At 40.2% G+C, this 16,483-nt stretch overlaps 1 protein-coding gene across 8 annotated transcripts in view; it reads right to left on the bottom strand.

The window, feature by feature from the left end:
* Positions 1-16,483, bottom strand: part of MTUS1 (microtubule associated scaffold protein 1) — a 204,888-nt gene that overhangs the window by 11,454 nt on the left and 176,951 nt on the right. For all 8 annotated transcript variants that reach the window (XM_050947385.1, XM_050947377.1, XM_050947382.1 and 5 more), the window contains 4 exons: positions 6,874-7,088; positions 5,735-5,840; positions 4,468-4,541; positions 4,261-4,350 (listed from right to left, as the gene is read on the bottom strand). In XM_050947385.1, coding sequence (XP_050803342.1) covers positions 4,261-4,350; positions 4,468-4,541; positions 5,735-5,840; positions 6,874-7,088 — 485 coding nt within the window. The remainder of the gene's footprint in view (positions 1-4,260; positions 4,351-4,467; positions 4,542-5,734; positions 5,841-6,873; positions 7,089-16,483) is intronic.

Genomic DNA, 16,483 nt, shown 5'->3' with positions numbered 1-16,483 from the left:
AATGGTGTATTGAATTGAGTAGTATCTTCATTATTACATCAAAGAGAAAATGACTCCTCTCCCTCCCTCCCACCCCCAGACGACATGCACCTTTGTGGGATACAGCCCACACAGACAGAAGGGCAGGTTGAAACTGAGGTGACAGCCTTATAGACTAAAAATGGAGGGCTTTGGTAAATTCAGGGTCTTCAGGTGACAACCAGTACATATTGCAATTAAGGTGAAAGCCTAACTGGCCATCATATGTTTGAGTGACTGGCACAGCTGTGTGTTTAATGTCTGTTCAGTTTGTGGTTCTTTCTATTTGGACCCTTGGACAAAAAGTAAGCAAGACAGAATTTGACTCTGATCTTGGAGATGGCCAAGTAAGGAATGAAATAATGTGTACTCAAAGGACAAAAGGTATAGTGATCCCTTCCCTAATACTGCTGTGAGGAAGCTGGGAGATAGGGAGACAAATGACAAAAACGGTGTCAGTCTAAGTTTGACTTTGTTTGTTTGTTTGTGAGGGAGAACCAGAAGTCTGGGTATAAAATTTAACAAGTTATTAAACCACTGTCATAACCATGTGTGTCAGCAAGTAAGTGTTATCCTCCCCCCCACCCCAAAGCAGATTTATAAAGTTAAATGAAAATAATAGTTACAAATATGTCACAGAAGAAAACTGCTTTGGCCAATTAATCCCCGCTTCAGATTTTATAGTGAGAAGGAAGTCTCAAGCTCATGGTTCACCTCATGAATTACTGCCACTCTCTCCTATTCAGGCTATCAGGCTGGGAGAAGCATTTCCAGCTGCATAAGACACACTGAGCCTACTACCCTTTCAGACTACTCTGTGCCTGAACATTTGTGGAAAAATATGGTCCCAACCCCAGAGTCCATCCATGCTGCCCTCTGGTCTGCATTACATCTCTCCCTCCCCAGCCACACAGCTCAGGAAATGTGCCGTGACTGGTTCCTCCGACTGCACTGGTAGAAGGCAGAGCAAGAGAGAGGGAAGGAAGGAAATAAATGCACTGTAAGTGACACTGATTTCCACTAGATAAAACCAGCAGTATTGATGCACTTTGCAAGAGAAAAATTCATAGAAAATCCTCCTCTGACCTACTGACTCTGACTCTTCCACAACACTGTTTCTCTATGATTTATTTGTCTTGCTAGGATGCATGTTGCTTGGGCTTCACTCCCCTCAAACATTTTCAGGTCTTCTCTCACCATACTTTTCTAGTCCTGTGGACTCCTGAACAGTGTGTAAAGGGAGGGCAGCATCTGGCCCTTTAACCTTATGTTTAGCTTTCATGTTCAAATAAATCTTAACCAGGACAGACAAAACTTTGCAAAAAGCCAAACACTGGAGATAGGAGACCATCCATTGACTAGAAGTCTCTATTCCGTGTCCATAAATGAACTATGGATGCACATACATCAGTAGCTGCCGGAACACAGCATATTCACATGCATACAATTGTGTAAAACCTTCAGAAGCAGGCCTGTTACAAATAGCAAGAAGCAGACAAATTGATAGTTTGCTGCAGCTAAAGTGACAACCAGGGGAACCATTCCCACAGAAAAGACGGAAGTGTCTGATGTCTACCACCATCAGTGTAGCCTGAAAAACTTGGAGTCTGAATTGGTCTTCTAAGAAGAAATGACCATAGGCCAAGCTGAAAAAATGCCTATCCCACTGCAGGAAAAAATCTCATTCAGAGCACACTTCTTATAGCAGGAACATCACAGGTTATGACACCAGCCACAGGAGAAAGGGCAAAGGAAAGAGGCTGATATATCATGGTTGTGTAGTTCACCACAGACATGATCATTAAGCAATGCTTATACTTCTCAAAGAATGAGCTCTTAAAGGTTCATTCTTGTAGTAGCTTTACTCAGAAAATTCTTAACAAGACGGCCTTTCTTGGAGCTATTTTATATTGTCTGTAATGAGACTTTTGTATACATTTTTGTATTTAGAATTCAACCATAAGTACAAGATCGCTTTAAGTATGCTTGATGTTTTCATATCCTGATATTAAATTTAACTTGTTCCTCCAACAGTAATGTTTTCCTTAGTTTAGAAACATTTCAACCTTTAATATTCAAGTTAACTGTTTGATAAAACCCGCTTCACCATGCTCTGGTTGCTGTCCTTCTGATCAAGCAAGGGACACTTATTTAACTCTGTAGCTTCTAGGACATACATTGCAAAACTATGGCTAACAACTCCCCCCCCCCCAAAAAAAAAAACAACAACTCATGCAATGAATAAGTTACAAGAACATTAGAATGTTGAACAAGTCTATCTCATGACCACTTCAAGGAACACCAGTGTGACATTGCACCCCATATTCATCATAGAAATATGGTTATGATATGAATATGGCATAATTAAGAGATACTTTATGCAAGATGACTCATGTAAGGTATCATTGGAAAGGCTACAATTTAATGAATGTGATTATCCAATTTGTACACATGTATCATTTCTGTATCTAAAGTTAGGAATATTGACTATGTAACAATTACAACTGTGTGTGTATTGGTAGACACCTTCCAGACAACAACCAGCCAGCACAGCCTTGATGGGCTATTAGGAAGAAACAATAAGACTGTGAAGATACTAATCCCTCTCCCTCAGAGAGGCGTACTGGGATGTAGCTGTGACACTACAAGGTCAGGTGATAAGATCACCTGATACAAAATATCACCTTGGACACTGCTGGTACTTTTCATCTGTAGGGGGATGGGGATCAAACAAAGGTATCCTGCCTTAGGTAAATCCTTAAGGCTGGGGAGGGGACTGATCTACTCTCCCCCATTACCTACCCAAGAAGAAAGACTGCTGAAAGTACCTGAAGGGACAAAGGAACTAACCTGAGTGGAAAGACTGGGGTCAGTCCAGACTGAGGGCTTGTCTACACTACACAGCTTTTAGCGACATGGCTGTGTTGCTACAGCCGTGCCACTAAAAGTTGGGCAGTGTAGCTGCTGTTTGTTGGCTCTCCTGTGGACACCGCACTGTTCACACTGGCACTTGTCGCGGCAAAGCTTGGGTCTTTCGGGGGTGGGTTTAACACCTCTGAAAGACAAAAGTTTTGTCAGTCAAGTGCCAGTGTAGACATGAGACAAGGATCCAGTCTGTAAGAAGAAATAACTGGAACTCTAAGCTACAGGAACTCTGTAGCTTGCCTAAAATTACATTTAGGGTGAGAAATTACTTCTTAAATCCTCTCTCTAAGATCTTAAGCTTAGTATGTTTGTTCTGTTTTATTTGCTCAGTAATCTGCTTTGTTCTGTTTGCTATCCCCTATAATCACTTAAAATCGGCCTTTTGTAGTTAATAAATTTGTTTTGTTTATTATTAAACACAGTTTGTGCAATTTCTAACTGGCGGAGCAGGGGAGCAAGAAATTGTGCATCTCTCTCTTCAGTGAGTGGGTGAATTTTTATGAGCTTGTGCTGTGCAGATCTTTCTATACAGCACAAGACAGTATTATTTTGGGTTTATTCCCCAAAGGGGGTGTGCACATCAGTGCTGGGTGAATCCTCTCACACAGAGCTGACATCAGTCTGTGTCTGCAGCTGGGTGAGGCCCTACCTGTGTGTGTGTGCTGCAGGAGGCTGGAGAGCCTAATTCAGCAAAACAGGGAGAGGGAATCCAGACTGGTGGAGCACGAGGGGCTCAGTGAAACTCCAGTACATCAAATGGCATCCCAGAAGGGGGTCTGACCCATCACAAGCAGTTACTCAGTACTTTTAGGAATAGTCAAGCAGGTTGGACCTTAAGCTGGAAGATATATAAGGTGGTCCTACTTATACAAAACAGTTCATAATTCTGACAGTCAACTTTGTAGGAACTAGAACACCTAGTGCTGCTTGTGTTCAAATTATTATTCAACAATTGTGTACCTTTGAATTTGTTACATTTTGATTACTATCCATGTACCCATCTAATTTCAAGTATTTCTATTGGCATATGTACCTTTGCTACTAACTGATGACTTGATAGTGACCCTACCTGTAAGCAACCCTTAGGAATACCCTTTCCCCCAAAAAAGAATTCTAGAAATCCCATATATATTTTCATTAACTTTTGGAAACTGAACCAATTTAGTATGTTTCAAGATCCATCCAGAGAGATGGAACCATGTAACAACAGCAACATAAATTCCTTGAAAAGTGTATGAAGTCAGTTACGTATACAAGCTAAAATAGACTTGATCATGCTGGGCATTTGAGAATTAAAAAATTAAGCTCAATACTTACAAGATTTGCTTTTTCTTTGGCTATTTGTTTTTGCTCTTCCAACTTTTCGTTTAAAGAATCATTTTCCCTTTTTAATTCATCAATTCTTTTCTGAAACAAAAACAGTGTAAGAGTGAGGCTAGAAACTGGGTACGTCTCTCCTCAAAAACATCTGTCCTCTGGTTTTGAAATGGTTGTAAAGTCTTGTAAATCACACCCCTAACAAACCTCTAATGATTCCTGTTTCTCTTTAAATGAGTTTTCAAATGAATTCCTTTCCAATTCATGGGCATTCTTGAGCTCTGAAATAAATACCAGATTTGCAGATTGTTAAAATATTGCATAACAAGTGAACCATATTTTAGAGAATTCATAATTAAAAGGTGATATATGCACTCATGGTCAATAGGAAGAATGTTGAATGGAGCTAGTAATATTAATCATCATTACTCTGGCTTGAAAACTGATGACATGTCCAAGTTATTTGCCTTCTAGGCATTTATAGACTGGTCCCCCACATGTCTGTTACACTATATATAAGTTTGCTCACTAAAATATCAGCTTTGAAAGTACTTAGTGTATGCAGTTCCAATAGCTTTTCATTGCATATAGCTGAGCACATTGTTGGCACTCAACTAAACATGCATATCTGACAAAAAAGCCAAAGTTGTAATGGAAATATTTGTCTATGAGGAACTCCTAAAGGAAGAGGCTCATTACAATATTTTACAGAAGTATAAAATGGTTCAAAGAGAGATTCTTTTGGCTTGTTCCTGCTCCCTTTGCACTCAATGGGAGTTTTATCACTGATTCCAATGTATGTAAAATTGAGCCATTATAAAATGGGTTAAGGGATGAAACACACTTACTGTCTTTTAAGGACTAAGTTAAGGTTCAAAACTACTTAGTATTGCAGCTTATCTTAAAGAATTTCCAAATACTGACCAGACATTTATTTCCCCCTCAGAAAAACTGAATTCCAGACATAGTTTCTGAGCTACTAGGGAGAATAATGCTCAGCCAAAGAGAGGTCTCTCCGAGTCAGAGAATAACTGTCTATCTTCACTTGATCTGGATTTTAAAGAAAGCCAATTTTATGGGGCTCCTTAGCACTTAGCAACAAAAACTATAGAACGATTAAGTTACTGAACCTGAAATTTTGAAAGCAGCCTAGAAAATTTAGACACCACTTTCATTAAAGAATTGGAAAATGTGTCTCTAAATCTTTTAGACTGCTTTCAAATCTCACCCTAATTTTTAACTCAATGAGATTTATTTTACATATAGGAATAACAAAGATTACGGAGTTCCAAAATGAGAACTTCAGATGAGTAGCAGTTTCAAAGGTTGTTTATTATCAGGAACAGTGGATAGTGAATGGATGTGTTTGCTCTCAAAACAATAAAATTCATTTGACTTCTCTTAACATACAGCACTTTTAAAGAATTATTTGGTAGTGTATGCTCCACTTCATGAAGGAACACAAAGCACTTGCCTGAAAGAGATGATTCATATTCCTTTTTCAGCTCTTCTATTTTTTCTGCATGGCTGTTTTCGAGTTCTAACTTGAAGTTTTCATGTGTAATATTTAAGTTGTCCACCTGCAATATGATAGTAAGTTAAGATCTCTCATATCCAACTATGTAATCCTTCATTAGAAAAAAAATCATCTAATACCTTCCCCCTCCCCCCTGTCACCAAGTAAATAAAAACATGTCTTCTTAAGGGAACCTTCTTTAAACAAAGCCTAACTAAAATCAACCTTGGAAGGTGCCATGAATGTGAAAAACTGTCAGACCAAAAAGAGCAACGACATTCTGAAGCCAATAGGCCCCTCACTTAGAATAGCCCCAACTTCAGTTGCCAAATCAAATCAAAACTGGTAACTGAACTAGAATGTCCCAGCTATTCTCAACTGTTGCAATAGCATATAAAATGGTGTATGTAGCACTAAGGGTATGTCTACAATGCAAAAAAGTGTGTTCTTAACTTGGATTAAAATAGCATGGAGAGCACAACTTTTTACTCAGGTTGGTAGCTCAAGTTAAACCTATAATAGAGCCTGGGGATGAATTTGATCTGCTAACCTGAGTTAAAAGCAGAGATAAATAGTCTAAGATAGCAGGAACTAAACCATGCGCAGTGCTTTGTAGGTAAGACCGACCTGACATTTGATCAAAGCAGTGAGGTGTTTAGCAAGCTTAGATACTTTTGCCAGCTTGAAAGTATAAGTAGTTCAGATGACACTAGATCAGTTTTACTGCATCTCAGAGCTTTAATCTTTAAATGACCATTAAGGCTACAAAAGCCCGATATTGAATTTAACATATTTCTAGTTATCCTATGTATTTTAAGTACTTCATTAATATTTTAATATTTAAGCATTTGAAAACATTTTAGAGACACATTTTGTTAACAAGATCTAGTTGAGTTTAATCTTAGATGAAGGTAAATCATCTAAGTGGTAACATTAATAGAATAAAAACATGATTGTTTTGAAACTTGTTTACCATAGAAAGGAATTTGCAGCTTCTGTTAAATTGCACAAGATGAAATGATGTAGCTGGGTTACTAATATCTCTTAAAGGAACTTCAAAAGCCCCAGAGAACTCTTCTAATTCAAATACCACAGACCTGCTCTTGGAGTTGTGCTTTATATTTTTCAGCTTCTTCAATACAGATACTCTGTAGTTTCTCACACTCTCCAGTGTAAAATTGTTTAAGTCTTTCCTCCAGTTCTGTCAGATCATTTTGGTGTTGCTGATTTAGCTTCTGCACGAACCCTTCATAAGCAGCTTGTAATTCATTCCTGTCTCTCTCCAATTTCTCACAGGCTGCAGAAGTGGTTACTGAAGATTTAAAAAAAAAGTCAGTAATTTGACTTGTTAAATCCAATAATAATTTCACAGAGCTGGTCTACATTATAGCTACTAAAGATAGCAGTGGAAATTCCTCAGAGCAGGATTAGGATACAAAATATAATTACTTGTAAAATGAGTGCCACCTCTAAGGCTGCCTAAAGAAGCAATATGCTGTCTGTTAGAGTTCTTGGGAAGTATTACAATGACAATTCAGTGCCTCTGAGGCTGAAGGTTAAGTTTAGAGTTAGATGTCAGTGTAGACATAGCCTACGTTGGTAAAATTTACATTGTTTGGGGGGAGGGGAGTGGAATATGCACACTCCTGAGCCACGTAAGTTACGCTGACGTTAGCGCTCATGTGCACAGTACTATGTCAGCGGGAGACCTTCTGCCCACACAGCTTATGCTGCTCAGGTGGTTGGTTTTTTATGCCAACAGGAGAGCTCTTCCCCATTGGCATAGAGCATCTTCACCACACACGCTGCTGCAGCTCTGTAAGTATTGATGGGGCCCTAAAATCAGAGAGAAAGGGGGAAAGCACTTCATTTACAGTTAAAAATGACAGTGGTTCACAACAGAAAATTTATCATGACATGTTTCTCACTACAGAGACTGGAGTGCCCTGTGAAGATTTTAATTGGATTTACCACTTCACTTAATGGGATCTTATTTCACTACTGGATTCCTCAAAGTAATATGTCAGTTCAAACTCAGCTATTTATGCTTTCCATTGTATAAACGGAAGTGTTACAGTCCTGTGTCCCATAAGATGAATACCTGTTTAACACGTTACTTACACAGAGATAACAGACAAGAGAAAAGTGATTTCTCCACAATATCATCAAAATGCTAGTTGGACAAGCTTCTGTATGCTGCCCTTCCAGTGTACCCACTATTAGCCTTTTGTCCCCTCAGAAGTCATTGGTAACAGTCTATGAATCATTTAAGATACATTTTCCAGCAGCTAATATGCAGTTTCCCAGCAACACATGCATTACCACTATACCATGCCTAGCAACGGGTGTGTAAACGCTTTATGTTTCCCAAGAAGAAATTAAATGTGAGAAAACTGAATTTAGAACATACATTCTTGTGTACTTTCAGCAATGGAGTACTGTGTTGCTAGTTATGCTCACTGTTACATGACCGCTTTAGCCTGTCAATCCAGGATTTCTGAAACCCATAGTATACTAGGCTACATTCTAAAGAATAGAGCAGAAATACAATAAGAATATTATGAGATAGCTGCAGGCAGCATGGAGAATGGAAAAGAATATTTTAGAGAATACAGAATGTTTCTTAAATGTTTCCATTAATCCAGTTTAACAAAACTAAATTGCTCTCTCCCCCACCCATATAAAAGGTACTTTGAATTCAGATTTGCATTCCAGTATCTCTACTTATGAATTCCACCATAGCAGATTTGTATATAAATGTTCACAACTCAGAGCAAAAGGGCACATACACCTCCCCCCACACACACGCATTTTTTCATTGATAGCATGACCAGCGGAACAAGCCCTGTACTATACACCTTTATCTGCATACAAGTAGTATGACTGATTATAAGAGAAAATCCAGTAGTACATTTGAGTCATGGCAGCAAAGTATAGTTCAGATAGCGAAGGCTGACCACTGGAGACTGTTGTATAAGGTTTCATTTCCATGCAGTGTCAAGGCTTATTAAAGAAAATTAAAGGCTTATCTAAGCTATTTAAACAGAGACCTAGCTAAAAGGATACTATAACCTTGGATTAACTGGAGGCAAGAATTGTATATCTTCTTCAACTATCCCTCAATGTGAGGATGTCGTCTGCCAAGGGGGTTCAGTGGTGGGTTTTTAAGTAGCTGAGGAGCCCAATTCATGCCTTGCAGATTTTCCCACAGAACTGACAGGTGTAATCTTGGACGAGACAGTTGTTGGCTGGTGATTTGTGCCCTTTCTTTACACACACACACACACACACACACACACACAGTTTAGCACAGAAAATGAGAAACTGAATGACAGTGTCTAGAAAGTATACTTGATTTAAATACCTTCTTTCCCCCAAAATTTGTGCTCTTGGCAGAGTGTGTAACAGCAGCATGGGGGTTATAAGTGTACTACTGGCCCAATCACTAAGTACACTCTACCCCGATACAACACAACCTGATATAACATGAATTCAGACAGAACGCGGTAAAGCAGTGCTTTTTACCTTCAGACAGACATTGCCACAAACTCACCTGAAGAAGATCTCTTTGTAAAATTGAAATCTTGTCTCTCTCACCAACAGAAATTGGTCCACTAAAATATACTACCTCATCTACCTTGTGTCTCTAATATCCTGGGACTGATATGGCTACAACACTGCATAATTGCCCCAAATGGACAAAAATTCCTGATTATTGCTTGCAACTGACCCTGATTTCACATGACAACTTTCTTCTTAAAGTAGCATTTACCAGCATTAGGGTTCTTTTAAATCTGTCTTTATTCCTCCTGAGTTACAAAATAGCCCTTTCCTTTGGCAATCCAAGCTAAACATTTCAAATTTTTTTCAATATCATGTCAGCTGCAAGCCACTGAATGTATTTGCCTGGCATAGTTGTGTATTTTGAGGGAAGGGTAAGCAGTGATGGTTACTGTCATTAAAACAATACAAAGTATCAGGCAGAGCGCCAGTGGATAACATCACTGGTACAGCTGCATGCAGAACTCTGATCTCTGTTTATAGCATGGTGGTGAGAGATATAACCGTGAAGCAGTCATTGCTAACAAGGATTATTTAATTTGAGAGCATCATAGCAAAGCATTTCAAATGATCCATTGTTTTGTTTTTTCCATTACTTTTAACACTCATCCAGCTTCATTATTTGAATGGTCTGGAGTATTCATTTGTCTCTTTTTAGGTAAAGAAGTGGTCTTCACTTGCATATTATCAAAAGCATCCATACATTTCCTTGGACATGGTGTTTTAAACTGCCACCTCAAGTATTTTAGATGATACATACTGTTTAATAAAACAGAGGAAGTCAAAGAAAACCCCCACGCCTTTAGTGAATAGCCACATGAGTTCCTGTTCAGCCAGTTTGTAATTTGGATTTAAGAGAGAATCCTAGTACTAGAGTTCTGGATTTCTATGACAAAGTAACCTTTGGAAGTTGCATTAGTTCACTTGGTGTAAATCTCTTACGCTAAGGTCGTAATAATTTTCTAGGGTTGCAGATCTGACACTACAGGAGCAATCAGAAAAAAATGTAAGGTATGGTGAATACATCCTGAAGTTCACTCTTGAACACAACTGATTAGTGAAGTGGAAGTGCCATAATATTCACCAGATGACCAAGAGCTCACACTGAAATTTGAGATAATCCACAAATGCGCATTTGTGGAAGATGTTTGAATGAATGAGATACATACCCCACATAATGCAACTTCACTTTACTTCCAGTGTCCAAGAGTTGTTTAATAGAGTAGAGTGTGTAGGTTTGTGGGCAGGAAGAAGTGGGCAAGATAGGCATATATTAGTCAGTAACAAGAAACATGACAGAAGACTACAGATCAATCTGGACACCATGCAGAGAGTTGCATGTGATTTGAGTTTAGGGACATGCTGTATTTTCACCGCCACAGGTTTCCAACTGTTATCCCAACTATTTGCCAACATTGCAGTGATTTAGAAGCCAAATACCTATTTGCTATATATGTACCTTTTGTGTTTGTTTTCTGCAAACCTTCACAGGCGTGAAGTTTTCTTTACATAGGTTTTGTGAAAAAAAGTCTAGGATTTTGTTGGGTTCCTTACAAAAATAAATTTCAGGCAGAAGCAGTGCAGCAGCCATCCTAAAATTGACATACCTGACAGAAGTGTTCACTTCTGATGAGGTAGAGACCTTAGCCATACAACCCCTCTGAAAGGCAGGTAACAATGAGGATAGAGTGGGCACCTCAAAATACTGGGCTCTTTCACAAGTGCGATCTGGAGGCCTTGATAGAGGAAACATTTACCAGGAGGTAGAGCAGCCACCCCCAGAACAGCAGCAGCAGGAGGAAGGGACTGGGTGTTCATTCCCTGAAGAACTCTAGGACTTGTCCTCTGCTCAAAGTGTGCCGTAGAAGGTAAGGTGACCTTGGAAGAAGGGGACTCACAGAAGTGCAGTGCTTAGTGAAAACACTACCTTTGTTGACGGGAGAGCTTCTTCCATCAGCATAGGCATTTCACCACCTTGAGAAGCAGTAGCTATATTGATAGGAGAAGCCCTCCAGTTGACATAGTGATGTCTACACAGGGAGTTAGGTTGATCTGTTACTCAGGGGCAGGGATTTTCCACAACTCTGAGCAATGCAGTTATACTGACATAAGTTTGTAGAATAGACCAGGGCAGATACTGCCTGTTTTAATTGGATGAGAAAAGTGAAGGCTAGCCTCTCTCAGGCTACAATGTTTTCAGTCACAGTATAATCCCTGACTGTTGTCTTTTAGAGGAACAGAAGTACCATATGATCAAGGTGATCAACCAAGGTAATAATGCATTGAAGAGTGCATATGAAACAGTGTTTCAAGCAATCCACTGACTGAAATTTATCAAAATTTTAAAACTAGTAAATTGTTAAAAATTTAAGTTTGCTAACAAGACAGGCAAGACTTCAAATTGTTTGGGGCTGGTTTGTACAGCCCTATTACCTACCGTGTTAAAACAAAGATTAAAAAGTACAGAGTTCTCCAGTATATTAACTGGCAAAAGTAATACAAGAGGCACACTGTGAAAAAGAGCCAATTAATTCCCCAGCCTGACATAGAAAAAAATTGTTTATTAATTCAGATGCTCTAGGAAAAGTTTGTTCAACTCAAATGTTTTGCATATTCAAATGGTGTTTAAAGGTAGATTTGAAGAATAAATTTTCATTAACTGGAGGATGCTCTCTTTCGGTAGAATAAGCTTCAGCATTAAAAATAAATGAATAAAAAATGCCCATTTGAGCACTCATACCTCCATTGTTCACAGCAAGCTTTTCTTGCCCCTTTCTTTCACACCACCTAGATCCAGTACACATCTCCAGCATTGTATCCTATCCCTCTCTGAGGCATTATGTGGGGAAGGAGTTTCCCCACTTCCTGGAGGTCAAAGAGACAGGCTGGGCCAGGCTCCCTTCAGCCACTATCTTAATCTAGCACTGACAAAAGTAGCTCATCTGCTCCACCTGCAGGATAACTGAGGGCCTGACTCTTGAATTTTTAAATGTTTGGGACTGGCAGTACTAGAAAGTAAACAAACTATTTGGCTTTATTCATGGCATCTTGTTTCCAAGAAGGGAGTTGAGAAGGAAGGACGCATGAAGGACGGAGACACCCATCTGTCGCCCTGACCGTTCATCCCGGGAGGTATGCTGCCTGCCAGGGGCCCGTATCCGAGATGTTACAGAGGCTTTGTCGAGGATTATCCGGCCTTCTGACTACTATCCCATGCTACTCATCCATGTGGGCACAAATGATACTGCGAGGTGTGACGCTGAGCAGATCAAGAGTGACTACAGGGCTCTGGGAGTACGGGTTAAGGAGTTTGGAGCGCAGGTGGTATTCTCTTCGATTCTTCCTGTTGAAGGTAGGGGTCCGGGCAGAGACAGATGCATCATGGAGGTGAATGCCTGGCTGCGAAGATGGTGTCGCCAGGAGGGCTTTGGCTTCCTCGACCACGGGATGCTACTTGAGGAAGGACTGCTAGGAACAGATGGCGTTCACCTTTCGAAGAGGGGAAAGGCCTTATTTGCGCACAGACTGGCTAACCTGGTAAGGAGGGCTTTAAACTAGGTTCGACGGGGACAGGTGAGCAAAGCCCACAGGTAAGTGGGGAACAAGACCTGGGAGATGGGTTGGAAACAGGAGGGAGCACGGGCTATAATGGCAGAGAGGAAGGAGGGTCAGGGCAAAGCTGGGAGGCAAAATCAAACCAGTATATTAGATGCCTTTATACAAATGCAAGAAGTATGGGTAATAAGCAGGAAGAACTGGAAGTGCTAATAAATAAATACAACTATGACATTATTGGCATTACTGAAACTTGGTGGGATAATACACACGACTGGAATGTTGGTGTGGATGGGTATAGTTTGCTCAGGAAGGACAGACAGGGGAAAAAGGGAGGAGGTGTTGCCTTATATATTAAAAATGTACACACTTGGACTGAGGTGGAGATGGACATAGGAGACGGAAGGGTGGAGAGTCTCTGGGTTAGGCTAAAAGGGGTAAAAAACACAGGTGATGTCGTGCTGGGAGTCTACTACAGGCCACCTAATCAGGCGGAAGAGGTGGATGAGGCTTTTTTCAAACAACTAACAAAATCATCCAAAGCCCAAGATTTGGTGGTGATGGGGGACTTCAACTATCCAGATATATGTTGGGACAATAACACCGCGGGGCACAGACTATCCAATAAGTTCCTGGACTGCATTGCAGACAACTTTTTGTTTCAGAAAGTTGAAAAAGCTACTAGGGGGAAAGCTGTTCTAGACTTGATTTTAACAAATAGGGAGGAACTTGTTGAGAATTTGAAAGTAGAAGGAAGCTTGGGTGAAAGTGATCATGAAATCATAGAATTTGCAATTCTAAGGAAGGGTAGAAGGGAGTACAGCAGAATAGAGACAATGGATTTCAGGAAGGCGGATTTTGGTAAGCTCAGAGAGCTGATAGGCAAGGTCCCATGGGAATTAAGACTGAGCGGAAAAACAACTGAGGAAAGTTGGCAGTTTTTCAAAGGGACGCTATTAAGGGCCCAAAAGCAAGTTATTCCGATGGTTAGGAAAGATAGAAAATGTGGCAAAAGACCACCTTGGCTTACCCTTGAGATCTTGCATGACCTACAAAATAAAAAGGCGTCATATAAAAAATGGAAACTAGGTCAGATCACGAAGGATGAATATAGGCAAATAACACAGGAATGCAGAGGCAAGATTAGAAAAGCAAAGGCACAAAATGAACTCAAACTAGCTATGGGAATAAAGGGAAACAAGAAGACTTTTTATCAGTACATTAGAAGCAAGAGGAAGACTAAGGACAGGGTAGGCCCACTGCTCAATGAGGAGGGGGTAACAGTAACGGGAGACTTGGAAATGGCAGAGATGCTTAATGACTTCTTTGTTTCGGTCTTCACTGAGAAGTCTGAAGGAATGTCTAGTATAGTGAATGCTTACGGGAAGAGGGTAGATTTAGAAGAGAAAATAAGGAAAGAGCAAGTTAAATATCACTTAGAAAAGTTAGATGCCTGCAAGTCACCAGGGCCTGATGAAATGCATCCTAGAATACTCAAGGAGTTAATAGAAGAGGTATCTGAGCCTCTAGCTATTATCTTTGGGAAATCATGGGAGACGGGGGAGATTCCAGAAGACTGGAAGGGGGCAAATATAGTGCCCATCTATAAAAAGGGAAATAAAAACAACCCAGGAAACTACACACCAGTTAGTTTAACTTCTGTGCCAGGGAAGATACTGGAGCAGGTAATCAAAGAAATCATCTGCAAACACTTGGAAGGTGGTAAGGTGATGGGGAATAGCCAGCATGGATTTGTAAAGAACAAATCGTGTCAAACTAATCTGATAACATTCTTTGATAGGATAACGAGCCTTGTGGATAAGGGAGAAGCGGTGGATGTGATATATCTAGACTTCAGTAAGGCATTTGATACAGTCTCGCATGATATTCTTATAGATAAGCTAGGAAAGTACAATTTAGATGGGGCTACTATAAGGTGGGTGCATAACTGGCTGGATAACCGTACTCAGAGAGTAGTTGTTAATGGCTCCCAATCCTGCTGGAAAGGTATAACAAGTGGGGTTCCGCAGGGTTCTGTTCAGGGACCGGTTCTGTTCAATATCTTCATCAACGATTTAGATGTTGGCATAGAAAGTACGCTTATTAAGTTTGCGGACGATACCAAACTGGGAGGGATTGCAACTGCTTTGGAGGACAGGGTCAAAATTCAAAATGATCTGGACAAGTTGGAGAAATGGTCTGAGGTAAACAGGATGAAGTTCAATAAAGATAAATGCAAAGTGCTCCACTTAGGAAGGAACAATCAGTTTCACACATACAGAATGGGAAGAGACTGTCTAGGAAGGAGTATGGCAGAAAGAGATCTAGGGGTAATAGTGGACCACAAGCTTAACATGAGTCAACAGTGTGATACTGTTGCAAAAAAAGCAAACGTGATTCTGGGATGCATTAACAGGTGTGTTGTAAACAAGACACGAGAAGTCATTCTTCCGCTTTACTCTGCGCTGGTTAGGCCTCAACTTGAGTATTGTGTCCAGTTCTGGGCACCGCATTTCAAGAAAGATGTGGAGAAATTGGAGAGGATCCAGAGAAGAGCAACAAGAATGATTAAAGGTCTTGAGAACATGACCTATGAAGGAAGGCTGAAGGAATTGGGTTTGTTTAGTTTGGAAAAGAGAAGACTGAGAGGGGACATGATAGCAGTTTTCAGGTATCTAAAAGAGTGTCATCAGGAGGAGGGAGAAAACTTGTTCACCTTAGCCTCCAATGATAGAACAAGAAGCAATGGGCTTAAACTGCAGCAAGGGAGATTTAGGTTGGACATTAGGAAAAAGTTCCTAACTGTCAGGGTAGTTAAACACTGGAATAGATTGCCTAGGGAAGTTGTGGAATCTCCATCTCTGGAGACATTTAAGAGTAGGTTAGATAAATGTCTATTAGGGATGGTCTAGACAGTATTTGGTCCTCCCATGAGGGCAGGGGACTGGACTCGATGACCTCTCGAGGTCCCTTCCAGTCCTAGAGTCTATGAGTCTATGAGTCTATGAAGCTCAGAGCATGAGGAGCCTCGTATTCTGTTTACTTATGGATGTTTTTCAGATTTTGGCAAGAATTGGTTCCTCTACACTTCCTCACGGCTGTATCCCACGGGGTGTATAAGCTTGGGGATATGGCTACTGTTTTTGAACTGTGTTTCTCAATTAGTGGTTCGTGGCTCTTTTGAGTCACAAAAGGCAACCAGGCATGTCACAAGGCATTGAAGAGATTATAATCTAAACCAAAGAAAATTAACACCCCCACACACACCTTCCAAGGGTAAGCATTCTCTGCCAACTTGTCTCTAAACACATCCAAATTATATAGGTTTATTATGGATACTTTTTTTTGTTTTGCTCTTTGATAGTAAATGTAAGGGAGATGTGAAAGTTTACTTCATTTAAGGTGTTGGCAACCTGAAAAGTTTGAGAAATGTTATCTTGGAATATCAATCCCAAGGTTCCAACTAAGCATTACACACTTAAGTGTTTTCAGGATGTTCCCTTCCCAAATGAATATTGCCTACTGGAGGTTCCAAGTGAATCAGATAATCTGCAGCAGCCATTATGGATTTTACGTTAAGAAACTGTTGTG

Source organism: Gopherus flavomarginatus, chromosome 3 (assembly GCF_025201925.1).
Source record: "Gopherus flavomarginatus isolate rGopFla2 chromosome 3, rGopFla2.mat.asm, whole genome shotgun sequence".
NCBI classification, from domain to species: domain Eukaryota; kingdom Metazoa; phylum Chordata; order Testudines; family Testudinidae; genus Gopherus; species Gopherus flavomarginatus.
Note: the sequence above shows the minus strand (reverse complement) of the source record. Positions and strands in the feature narration are given on the sequence as shown.